Source organism: Vicugna pacos, chromosome 22 (genome assembly GCF_048564905.1).
Source record: "Vicugna pacos chromosome 22, VicPac4, whole genome shotgun sequence".
Lineage (NCBI taxonomy): Eukaryota > Metazoa > Chordata > Mammalia > Artiodactyla > Camelidae > Vicugna > Vicugna pacos.
Window position 1 is genome coordinate 30,665,174 of NC_133008.1, and position 12,376 is coordinate 30,677,549.

The following is a 12,376-nucleotide window of genomic DNA, read 5'->3' on the forward strand; positions in this document are numbered from 1 at the left end:
GACATTTGGATGAAGTGCCCCAGGGGTGCTGGGCAACAGTGATAGCTCTGGGGAAACTGAGGCTCTGCGAGGAGACCTGTATTGCTCGAGACTCCTCACCCCTCCTCCACCATGAGATGGTATCAAAGAGAGACCTCGGACTCCCTAATTTAGATGTGTGATGACACTGCACCACGTTCCTGGGTCTAGGACATTCTAAGTCTGCCCTGCCTAACACGGTAACTGTTCCCTGGTCTAGAGCACTCTAGGTCTCTGCTGCCCAAAACAGTAGCTGACCCCTGATCTAGAACATTCTAGATTTGTACTGTCCAGTATGGTAGCCCCTAGCCACATGTAGCTGTTTACATTTAAATTTCCATTTATTAACACTAAATAACACGAAAAATCCAGTTCTTGAGCCACACCTGCCACATTTCAAAGGCTCAGTGGCCACATGGAGCTATTGGTCACCATATTGGACAGCAGAGACAGAACATGTCCACCACTGCAGAAGGTTCTATTGGACAGAGATGGTCTAAATTGGAGACTGGCAAACCACAGTCCTATTCTGGCTTCCTGCCTGTTTTTACCAATAAAGTTTTATTGGCACACAGCCACGCCCATTCAGTGACTTGTCTGTGGTTGTTTTCTGCTTTTCGTAGATGGGACGGGGCTGAACGGCCGGCAAAGCCAACAATAACTACTCTCTGATCCTTTACGGGAAAAGCTGACTGACCCTTGGCCTAGAACATTTTAGAACTACTGCTCAGTGTGGAAGCCAACAGCCACATGTGGCTACTTGAAATATGGCTTGCGTGACTGAGGAACGGAATTTTGTTTACTTGTGTTTAAGTACAATTAATACAAATATAAGCCTAAATATAAGCCTAAAAACTGATACCCGACTCCATTCTTGGAAAATCTTTAGTCTATTTAGAACAAACTGGACAGGCGAAACCTACTTTTTCAAATGTTGATTTTATAAAATGCAGAGACAGCGCGAACATCCCTGATAACAGTGGAGCATGCAGGTGAGACGGACCACGGGTGTGCAGCACACTCACCGGATCTGGGGACACTTGGGATTGAAAAAAGGATGAAAAAAGGCACGTGCACTATTTTGTTCATAATTTTTATGTGGGCTGTACTGACCACCCATTGAAATGATAAGATTTTGGAGATACTGGGTTCAAGTGAAAGATAGTATTAAGATTCATTTCACCTGTTTCTTTTTTCTCTCTCCATGTTGCTCCTAGAAAAATTTAAATGCTATATGTGGCTTGCATTATATTTCTACTAGCACTGTTCTAGAATGTTCACCAGCTCCTTGTTCTCCTAAACAGGGTTTCTCAGCCCTGGTGCAGTTGATCTGGGGCTGGGTCATTCTCTGTTGTGAGAGGCCATCCTGGGCGCCGTAGGGTGTTGACAAGCATCCTGGCCTCTGTCCACTCAATGCCAGTAGCATCTCCCAGTCACAATGATCACAAACGTCCCCAGACATTGCCCAGTGTCACTGGGGGCAGTAAACTCCCCCATTAGGCTCCCGTGTGCTCCCGCACTCAGCACACCAGGCAGGCTCCTGCCTCTGAATCTTGGTACGCTCTGTCCGCACACCACGTCCATCTGCCACAGTCCTGCCATCACTCAAGACAACACAAATGCTTCCCTCTCCAAGAACCCGCCCTGTCTGCCCTCCACGAGGCCATCAATGCGGATCGCCTGGTTCTCCCTTGAGATGCTGTCCCAGGCACCCCTACATCGGGCTGTTCATTTTGTGGTCACACCCCCTGCAGTGGGTTGAATGGTCATTCCCTCTAAAAATATGTCCAAGTCCTGACCTCTGGAATCTGTGAATGGGACCTGACTTGGAAAAGGCATCTTTACACCCGTAATTAAGAGATAGATCTCGACATGAGGTCATTCTGGGTTTAGGGTGAGCCCCAGAATCCAATGGCTGGTGTCCTTACAAGAGAAAGGCAGAGGTGGAGACACAGAGGAGAAGGCCCAGTAGTGATGCAAGCAGGGATCGCAGCGATGAGTCCCCAGGCCAAGGATTGCCAGCGACCACCAGAAGCTGGGAGACAGCCTGGACTAGAGCCTCCCCGAGAGCCTCCAGAGGGAGTGTGGCCCTGCTGGCACCTTGATCTCAGGCTCTGGCTCCTGGGCCCTTGAGGCAGTAAGTTTCTGAGGCTTTACGACATCCAGTTAGTGGTGTTTTGTTAGGGTGGCCCTAGGAGATTGATACACCCCCAGATCTACTCCCACGCTGAAAGCCAGGGTCTGCCCTCGAGGAGCCCCCGATTTAAGGGGAGACAGGCAGATGCAGACAGCCCAGCCCCGAGGGGTCAGGGATAAGCACAGGGAGGAGGTACCAGGTGCCACCTTGAAGGCAGAGGAGAGATTCTCCAGGTGGAAAACAGCTCCCCTGAGTCCTCAGACATGATTACAGGGGTTGCTGTTCCTGTGGGGTCCTTGGTCTCTGGGGAGTGAGGAATTTCTAGGAACTAGGGACTTGCAGAGACCAAAACGTAAGGACTTAACATCTCCCAAAATAGAATCCACTTTGCATGCACACTTCCTGCAATTCTCTCTCCAGCCTGGTCAGATGGAGGTGGTGAGACCCATTTCAGAGATAAGAGTGACTGAGCCTCTGAAGGAAAGACATTGTCAAAGCCTTGGGAGGGGTGGAGCTGGGATGTGAACCCACAGGACCACAGAGTGGGGAGGAGGGGCTCTGGAGAGCAGGATGTGGGGACTGCAGGCTGGGGGGCAGGGGCTGGGAGGGGGAAAAACCCATTCAAAGGGGAGGGGATGTGGTGGTCAGTTTGAGCTCTGCTGGGTCTGGGGTGCCGGGGGAGTCCCGAGGGGGTGACTTCTGCACACAGAGCTAGCGATAGACGTGTAGCATAGTGCCTTGAAAACAGCAGGTGCTCAATAAAAGTTTGCTGGCTGGTTGGCTGGATAAATGGATGAAAGAATTGGGTCCACTGACTGGTCAGGGAGAGTTAGCAGACAGAGAAGGACAGAGAGCCCTGAGTCTGACACAGAGAAGGAACGCTGGTGATGTAGCATCTTTACATTCCAAGGAGACCTTGGACTGGAGACCAGCCTGGTGAGAGCAGCCCGGGATGCAGGGAGGGAGAGCTCCTTAGCTCCTGGCTCTTCCACCTTCTCCCATCTTCCTTCCCCACTTCCGACAGAGCCCAGAGCTCAGCTTCAGCCTCCAACACAGAGGAAACTGGTTCCCAGGCCCCTGTGGCCTCAGGAAGCCAAAGGCACTGGCTTTGGGCCTCAGTGATCCCACCAGGAAAGTGGGAGCAGGGGAATGGGGAAGAGGGCCTTAGCCATGGGGACTACTGGCAATGTTGGCAAATCTCTAGGCAAGTATTGATTTCTCTGGACAGAGGAGTCAGAGGTTCCAATCAGGATCTGATGCTACAAAAACATGGTCCACTGTACATGGAAGGACTGAGCAACAGGACAGGGGGCTGGCCACCAGCGCGGGGTCTGCACTCAGACCGTGAGGTCACCTCCCTGCTGTGCTGCCTGCAGGCTGCCTGGCCTTGGACCAATCTACTATCAAGCTTGGTCACTCCAGGTTTCCCCCACCTCTTCCCCAGCCTAGGCCCCTGGCACCCAGTGAGTGGCCAGGATAGAATGTGGCAGGGATTGTAGTGTGTCATAAAAGGTGTGATGACTTCCACCTTGCTGGCCCCTCGGATCCTGTGCCCTGGGGGAAGCCAGCCACCGTGCTGTGAGGCCACTCAAGCAGCACTGTGGAGATGCCCACAGGGAGACGAGCTGAGGCCTCCAGCCGAAAGCCGAGCCAGCTTGAAGGTAGATTCGCCAGCCACAGTCAAGCTCTGCTGATGTCTCCACGGCAGCCTCAGGAGAAATCCTCAGCCTGTGCCAGGCAGCAAACTCGAGCCCCAGTCCTCGACCCCTGGCGACTGTGAGATAACTGAACGCTGGTTTTTTGAAGCCACTAACATGCGTAACCTGTGGTGCATCAGGAGATAGCCAGCACAGCCCACAGAACTCCACCGTGCCCCTGGGGGCCAACTGCAAGGGCAGACTTGCCCTCCCGTTCCTGGTTGGTCTGGGGAGATACTGGCAGGGGGCCCAAGGGAGGGAGAAGACTGAATTCTGGGTGGTGTTTATTCTACAGGCTCTAAGGCACCTTTGCTTGTGCTGTTCCATCTCCTGGCATGCCCTTCCTTCTCACCTGTCAAGCCTCTTCTCAAATGCCACCTCCTCAGTGAAGCCCTCCATGACCTTCTCAACAGCGCCCTCCCTATGCCCCGCCCAGTTATACCCGTCCAGTGCTGACAGTCACAGAGTTACTGGCTGTGTCACACAGCGAGAGCTAAACAAGGAGGCTGCTGATGTGGCTGCAAGCTCTTGCCTATGCCACTTCAACCCCTGAAGAGGGGCTCTTGATTCTGCAAATGAGATTGAGAACCAACCCCCACTCCGGAACGTTTTGATGATTGTTCAGAGTTGAGTCAAAGTCATGCCACAGCCTCATGTCCCTGGCTGGCGAAGCCCACACTGTCCACTGTCAGCCGTGCTGCTCCCAGGCTCCCAGCACTGATGGCATGGTGCCACACAAGCATCCCCCGAATTCCCTTGATGCTGAAGGGCCCTGAGATTTCCAGAGGGAAGGGCCATCCTCCCTGCTCCCCGCTGGACACCAGAGCTCCTGGGGTCGGGTACCATGGTTCTCACTGTGGCTCCTTCAATTTCCATCAAGAGGCAGTGCCTGGAGACCCAGCTCGGCTGGCTAAGGGGGGCCACCCATCCTCTACTGGGGGCAGGGACCTCCTGCCCATCCAAAGAGGACAGGGCTGACCAGAGACACCGGCAGGGACAGAGCCTGGGCCAGCCTCCCCTGGGGAGGAAATACTGCATCAGGAGCTTCTGCATTAAGGGGCCATAGTTTTATCTGCTCCATAGGGAGAAGGGAAAAGAAAAGCCCTTTCCTTTTAATGGTGAGAGGCAGGTGGAGTCTAGGCTCCTCCCTGAGGCCCACAGGCCCTGCATGTCTGCCTCTGTCCCCTCCCTGCCCTCCCCTCCTCTCTCTCTCCCCCTTGCTCACTCTGCTCCAGACACACGGGCCTCCGGACTGTTCAACTTTTCCTCCAACACACCAGGCAGGATCCTGCCTCAGGGCCATTGCACAGGCTGTTCCCTCTGCCTGCTAACGCTTCCTCATCCTTCAGGTCTCAGCCCAATGACACTCGCATGATGAGCCAGGTGCCCTTGTACAGTGTGCAACCTGCACAACCACACACAACCACCCTGGTATGAAGTGCAGGGCACGGTATGCAGTAGGCACACCAGGAATGCTCATTCTGGTGATGAGTTCTGCCTCTCCGCTCCTTATACCTCTTTCTGAGATCAGAGGTATGTGGGCTTCACCGCTGATCCCAGGAAGGGCCTCAGCCTTCTCCAGGCTGAGAGCAACTCCTCCTCCAACCGTCCCCCTTCCCAGACATCACCCAGGACTCACCCCGGGCAAGGTCTTCTGTTCGTGCAGGGCAGTCTGAGCTTTAATGGCAGAGTCCCTGGCACAGTAGGTGAGAAAGGCACAGCCTGGAGGGGAGAGAAATAGGAATGTTCAGAGAAAAGGATGTTATGCACCCATGTTCACAGCAGCATTCTTCACCATAGCCAAGAAGTGAAAGCAACCCAAGTGTCCATTGATGGATGAATGGATAAACTAAACGTGGCCCACCCATACAACGGAATATTAGCCTTAAAATAGAAGGAAATTCTGGCACCTGCTACAATATGGATGCACATTGAGGATATTATGCTGAGGGAAATAAGCCAGCTCCAGAAGGACACACACTCACAGGAGGTCCCTGGAGGAGTCACATCCACAGAGACAGGAAGTAGACGGTGGGGCCGGGGCTGGGGGAAGGATGGGGGTCAGTGTTTCATGAGGACAGAGCTGCAGTTTGGGAAGATAAGGAAGTTCAACGAATATATGTATGTTCATGTATAACTGAAAAATTGTGCTCTACACTGGAATTTGACACAACATTGTAAAATGACTATAACTCAATAAAAAAATGTTAAAAAAAAGGAAGTTCTGGAGATGGATGGAGGGGATGGTCGCACAACAGTGAGTGAGTGTGCTTCATGCCACTGAGCTATGGTTAAAATGGTAAACTTTACGTAAAGTGTATTTAACCACAATAACAACTTTTTTGGAAAGAAAAGAAGGGGAAATGGTTAAGATGGTAAATTTAGCGTTATATGTATATTACTACAATTTAAACAATGAAGAGAAGAGGAGGCTGGAGCCCCTCCGGTGGGGGGGGGGCAGTAGGGGTAGCTCAGCTCTCCCCCTCCACTCTCACGCTTCCCAGAGGGTGAGACAGGGGACGGCAGAGCAGTGTCAGATGGCGCTGAGGAGCTGGGCGAGGTGGGGAGGGAGGAGAGGGGAGGCCAGAGCCGCGGCCCCGGGGAGGAGGTGGGGAGGGCACCAGCAGCCCCGGCACCGGAATGAGGAGCGCGGCGTCTCCGCCACCAACCGCTCTGTGGCTTCGGATGGCGCGCTGCCCTTGTCTGGGCCTCAGTTTCCCCATCCGAGGGGACGGTCCGAAAGTGCCTCGGGAAGAACCAACCAAAAGGTGGGGGCAGAGCTAGAGGGGGTGTGGCGCTGCGTCTAAGCGCAGGGCCAATCGGGAGAGGCGAGGGGCGGGGCCGGCCCCGAAGTGGCCCAGAGCGAGGGTGTGATTGGACGACGCCCTGGGGAGGCAAAGCGTGAGAGCCGCAGAGACGGGAAACGCCGAGAGACGAGCGCCAGGAGAGAAGTGAGCAGAGAGAACCCAGAGAAGGGCCAGAGAGGTCAAAGGCATTTTGAAAGATGTTGGCCCGAGGGAGGGTGGGGGATGCAGGCCGGTGTCGGGCTCTCTGGATGGACACAGCGGTCCGGGCCTCAGCGCTGGGCTTTGCCTCTCTAACCTCCCTGGACCTGTTTCGCCGTCTATGAAACGAGACCACCGCTGGCTGTTCTGATGCTGTCGGACCCTGGGGCCCCCACCCCCGCTCCCTCCTCACGGTCTCTCTGCCTCCCCCTACGGGGACCCCCTGAGCAGAGCCCCTGGGAACAACTCCGCGGTGCCCACTTCCGCCCCAGGCTGTAGCTAATTAAAGCGGCATCCTGTGAGCTGCGCTCACTAAGCGGCTGCTCCCACCAGCTGGGCCTGGTGATGGGGAGGGGTCCTCATCACCAAGCCTGAGAGACGCCCTGGAGCGCTGGGGAGGGGGTCACCAGGCAGAGCTGAGGACAGTTTCTAGCATTCAAAAAACATTTGTGCTGGGTATGTAAAATGGTGCGGATGCTGTGGATAACAGTTTGCAAGTTCCTCAAAAAAGTTAAACATAGAATTACCACGTGATCCAGCAATTCCACTTCTGAGTACACACCTGAATATAAGAATTGAAAGCAGAGACTCGAAGAGTTATTTGCACACCCATGTTCTTAGCGGCATTATTCACAATAGCCTAAAGGTAGAAAGAACCCAAATATCCATCAACGATGAGTGGATAAGCAAAAAGTGGTCCATCCACCCAAGGACCACAAAGGAAGAAAACACTGACACGTGCTGCATGGACGAACCCTGAAGACAGGACGCTCAGTGAGAGAACCAGACCCAGAAGGACACACAGTGTGAGTCCACTCACAGGAGGGCCTGGAGGAGTCACATCCACAGAGACAGGAAGTAGGCGGTGGGGCCGGGGCTGGGGAAGGGTGGGGATTTGGTGTTTCATGGGGACAGAGCTGCAGGTTGGGAAGATGGGAAAGCTCTGGAGATGTGGTGGGGTGATTGCAATGTGAATGTGCTTAATGCCACTGAGCTGTGCACTTAGACCTGGTTACGATGGTAAATTTTGTTATATATTTTACCAGAATAAAAAAATTGCAATTGGGATGTATTACAAGCATCTCATCTTTATATGTGGTGTGTGCTTATCCTTTTTGGTCATATCTGATGCACAAATCTTCTCCCAGTACATGCCTCGTCTTTCTACTCTGTGTGTGTGTGTTTCTATTTTCTGAATGGAATCTCCCCAGGTCTTCAGGGAAAGGAGAGACACTAAGAAAATTAGCCACAAGGCCTGAGAGAAATTAGACAGGACTGTCAAGGAATTGGGCCACAGGGAAATGTAAAAAAGGGGCAAACCCCTTAAACTTTGGGTCCTTTCCTGCCAGTGGAGCCCTGTATGCAGAACATGGAGTGTGTTGGCCCTCAGAGTGTAGGTGGGACCCCCGAGCCACCTTCCATCAGCCTCTGGTCTGGAAGCTTTGCAACGAGAGAGGGAAAAAACTTAAACAAAACGCGAGCCGCTGTCCCTGGTACTGAAATGTTTTCCTGTTCTCTTGGCCCTGTTGCTTCTCCGCCTCCTAGTTTCTTTTCTAGTTGCTGAAAACGAGTGACACTCACCAGTTTCTGGATAAACAGAGACTTGAATTTCAGTCCCTACTAGGGTTGAGTTGCTTCCCATTCTCCCAAACCCCTATGTTGCTCTCCTAAGCTCCAGGGCCCAAGCATGTGACCTTATTTGGAAACAGGGTTGTTGCAGATGTAATTAGTTAAGGTAAGGTCACACGGGAGTGGAGCGGCCCTAATCCAGTAGGACTGGTACCCTTAAAAGGGAGAATCTGGACACAGAGACATGTACACGGGGAGAACGCCACGTGAACGTGAAGGTGGGAATCTGGTGCGTCTCCAAGTCAAAGGACAGTCAGGACTGCCAGCACCACCAGAAGCTGAGACAGAGGCCTGGAAGGAGCCTCAGAAGGAGCCAGTCCTGCAGACACCTTGGTCTCAGGACTGTGAGAGAACACGTTTCTGATTCTTAAGCCACCTGGTTTGCAATTCATTGTTTAAGCAGGTTTTAGTGATGTTAATACGAAGGGCATTCATTTCTCATGCTAATAAGCTTAGACTCAGCACCGACTCATTTAACCCTCACAACAACCCCACGAAGGAGCTGTTAGCATCGTCCTCATTTTACTGATGAGGGGTTGGAGTACAGAGAGGGCAAGTGACTTGCCCAAGGTCACACAGGGGAACATCCCAGGCTCCCTAAACCACGTGCTAACCACTGAAGTACACTGCCTGGAGTTAGCATCTTTTCTAAAAATTTCCCCCAGGGCCAATGGGAGTCGGAGAGTCGCAGGCCCCTGCCTTACCTTTCCCTATAAGGAACCTTGAAACAGTACCACCTTTCTAAGAGATGTGGGACCAGGTCAAATACTGAAAAGGCTATGGACCCTGTTTCAATTGTGGATCTCTGGTTTGCTGCCCTCCTAGTCCTAGAGGGACCCTCCAGGGAAATCCCCGCCCATCCAATGCCCACACTGGTGAGCCTGTCACCAGATTCCAGTCCTAGCTGCCCTCACTCCACACACCAGCCTCATCAGTGTCAAAAGGGCGGGGCCGGGTGTTCAGCAAAGCATGCTGCCAAGCCCCATGCCTGCCAAGAGGTGGGGCAGGTCAAGAAGGCAGTCCCACCTGCGAGAACTAGTCCCCCCAAATGTCAGTACCTATGACAGCCCTATGGCTCCCTCCACACCCACCCCCATTTTCAAAGCCCAAAGTGGAGCAGAGACCACTGGGGGGATCCTTGGGGAAACAAGAAATTTCCCCAATGTAAGAAAGTTGTCTGAGTAATAGATCTGCTTCACGATGGCTCTCTTGGGTGGGAGGGAGCTCCCCATCCCTGGAGGTGAGCAAGCAGCAGCTTCCCAGAGGAAATTTCTTTGTTGGGAAATTCTAAGAGTCCCTCCTCTTGCCAAGATCCTCTGCTCTCTGCTCCAAGATCTGAGCTTTTGAGATTTCACAACTCAAAGTTGTAATAACAATAATGGTTGCAATCCACTGAGCCCCAGGCATCCTACAGGGACACATAGCCCCTAGGAACCCTTTGAACCCTCAGCCTAGCCCAAGAGAACGGCATTATTGTATCTACTATTCTCCCCATTTGAAAATGGGAAAACTGAGACACCAGACATTGAGTGACGGGAGCCAGAGGTGGGATTTGAACCCTGGAAGTCTAACTCCTGTCCTAGCCCTTCTTCACTGCAATACACCCCCTCTTATGGTAGAGGGAGCACTAACAGCCAATTCACTGAGCACTTAGACAGGGCGGTCACTGTCCTAGGTACTGGCTCCACGCCCTTCTCTTCTCACAGGAATCCTGGGAGGGGAGTGTTATGTATAGTACAGAGGAATTGAGGTTCAGAGAGGCAAAATGACTTCCCTAAGATTGCACAGCAGGTGAGAGGGGGTTGGAATTTGAAGCTGGGGGTGTCTGATGTCATGCGCTCCACTCCCATCCACTGTGCCTTTGGGGCGTTGGCCCCTGGGTTGTGGAGAGGCCAAAGCACCCGATTCTGCCATCTTCCCTGGAACTCACTCCAAACCTTTATTATTTTAAGACAAAGGGGGATTTAAGAGCACCTATGAAAATGCCATGTGTGTCACTTACAATCTAGTCTAGACAACGGCTGTTTGATACATGGAAAAATTGAATCATTGGGGGTGGTTACTTAATGATGCAGGCCCCGGGGCAACCCCACAGAGCCTTCGATGGTGGGGAGGAGTGTCTACCTTACAGACAAGGAGACTGAAGTTCCCAGTGGCCCAGGTCACCCATAGATAGAGACAGGGCTAGGACTTAAGCCCATATCTGCATGCCTCCTCGCACAGGGCTCAGCCAACAAGGATGGTCCTCTCTTCCTGGAGATGTTCCTCTCTGAGGGAGGGGGCAAAGGTGGCTGTGGTCCCTCCTTGGCAACAGGTCTCTGCTTAGCTTGGGCTCTGGGGACAATGCCTTAACTGATGGGTGATGCTAAGGCTCTCAGCCTGGGAAAAGGAAGATGCTGATAGGCCCCTGTGTGTCATCAGCCTGGGACAGAGGTCGGGATGCAGGGCTAGGGGAAGCCCAGAGGATGAGGAGCATCTCTGGGCACTGAATTGTGGTCCCCCAGAAAAGACATCTCCACTCCAGGAACCTGAGAATGGAAACTTATTTGGAAAAGGGGTCTTTGCAGATGTAATTAAGGGTCTCAACACAAGATTATCCTGGATAACCAACAAGGCGGGCACCAAATCCAACGCCAAGTGTCCTTATTCGAGACAGGAGAGGAGAGACATGCAGAAAGAGACCCGAGAAGATGGAGGCAGACTCAGGAGGGATGCAGCCACAAGCCAAGGGACGCCTGGAACCCACAGGAGCTGGAGGAGGCAGAAAGCATCCTGCCCTGGAGCCTCCAGAAGGAGCGCAGACCTGTGACACCTCAATCTTGGACTTCAAGCCTCCAAGACTGAGCAAGAATAGATCTCAGTTGTTTTAAGCCATCCAGTCTGTGGTCACTTGTAACAGCCACCCAGGAAACTAGTGCCGATGGGAACCCAGGAGGAGGAGCAGTTTGGAAGGAAGATGTGGAATCTGGTGTGAGCCCTGCTGGCTCTGAGGGTTTGGAGGACACTCGAGGAAGGAACCCCCAGGACTGACTGAAAACCCCCAAACGGCCCAGGAAGAAAGCGCCAGCTGTGTGCCGGGACCCAAGCCCTGGTGCAGCCGCTCCCTGTGCCGTCCTGGGTTCTCACACTGCCTGCCGGTTAACGTTATCCCCATGTCACAGATGAGTGAACCCAGTCTCAGAGACGCTGAGCAGCTTTCCTAAAGTCACACAGCAAGTTGGAAACAACCCCTGGTGCTGAACCCGAATGGGGGAGGGTAAAGGGCATCTGCGTTCTAGAAAATTCCAGAGTGTTGGGAATGACTTAAGTCACCGGAAATGTTTACACTGATCTAATAAACTAAAAAAAAAATTTTGTGTGTTTTCCTTTTAACTGTGCATAGCCTTTATTTTTACGCAGAAGTCTGGGATTTTTGTCCCTTCCCAGGGATCTTGGTAGGTCTGGGGAACTGACCCCGATGGACGCTGGCTGTGTCCCTGGCTTCCCCTGACTCTGGCCACACCCCCTGCCTGGCCTCTCACTGACTGCCTTTGAACTTGGCATTTCTTTGGTCACTCTCACCCTTATGTTTGCCTGGCTCATTTCTCCTCAACATTCAAGTCCCAGCCGAGTCCCTCCTGGAGCTCCGGCAAGCCTCCCCATCCCCAACCACTGCTGGGTCAGGGCTTCTCACGCGCCTGTGCGGCCTCCACCACCGCTCTGAGCACTCTGCACGGTAACTGCCCAAGCAGCTGTTACTCAACCCCACGGGACTGTGCGCCTCCTGAGGATGGTAACAGAGTGTTCTGGCCACCGATGAGTCCCCAGTGCCCAGCACTGAGCCCAGCACACAAGACGTTCTCAGTGAGAATTTGGCCACTGTTCAAGGCCTCCATCCTGCTCCAGCCTCA

General features: G+C 53.0%; 1 protein-coding gene across 3 annotated transcripts in view; it reads right to left on the reverse strand.

Moving 5' to 3' along the window:
• Positions 1–12,376, reverse strand: part of CELF5 (CUGBP Elav-like family member 5) — a 49,370-nt gene that overhangs the window by 27,468 nt on the left and 9,526 nt on the right. For all 3 annotated transcript variants that reach the window (XM_072948006.1, XM_072948007.1, XM_072948008.1), the window contains one exon: positions 5,492–5,574. In XM_072948006.1, coding sequence (XP_072804107.1) covers positions 5,492–5,574 — 83 coding nt within the window. The remainder of the gene's footprint in view (positions 1–5,491; positions 5,575–12,376) is intronic.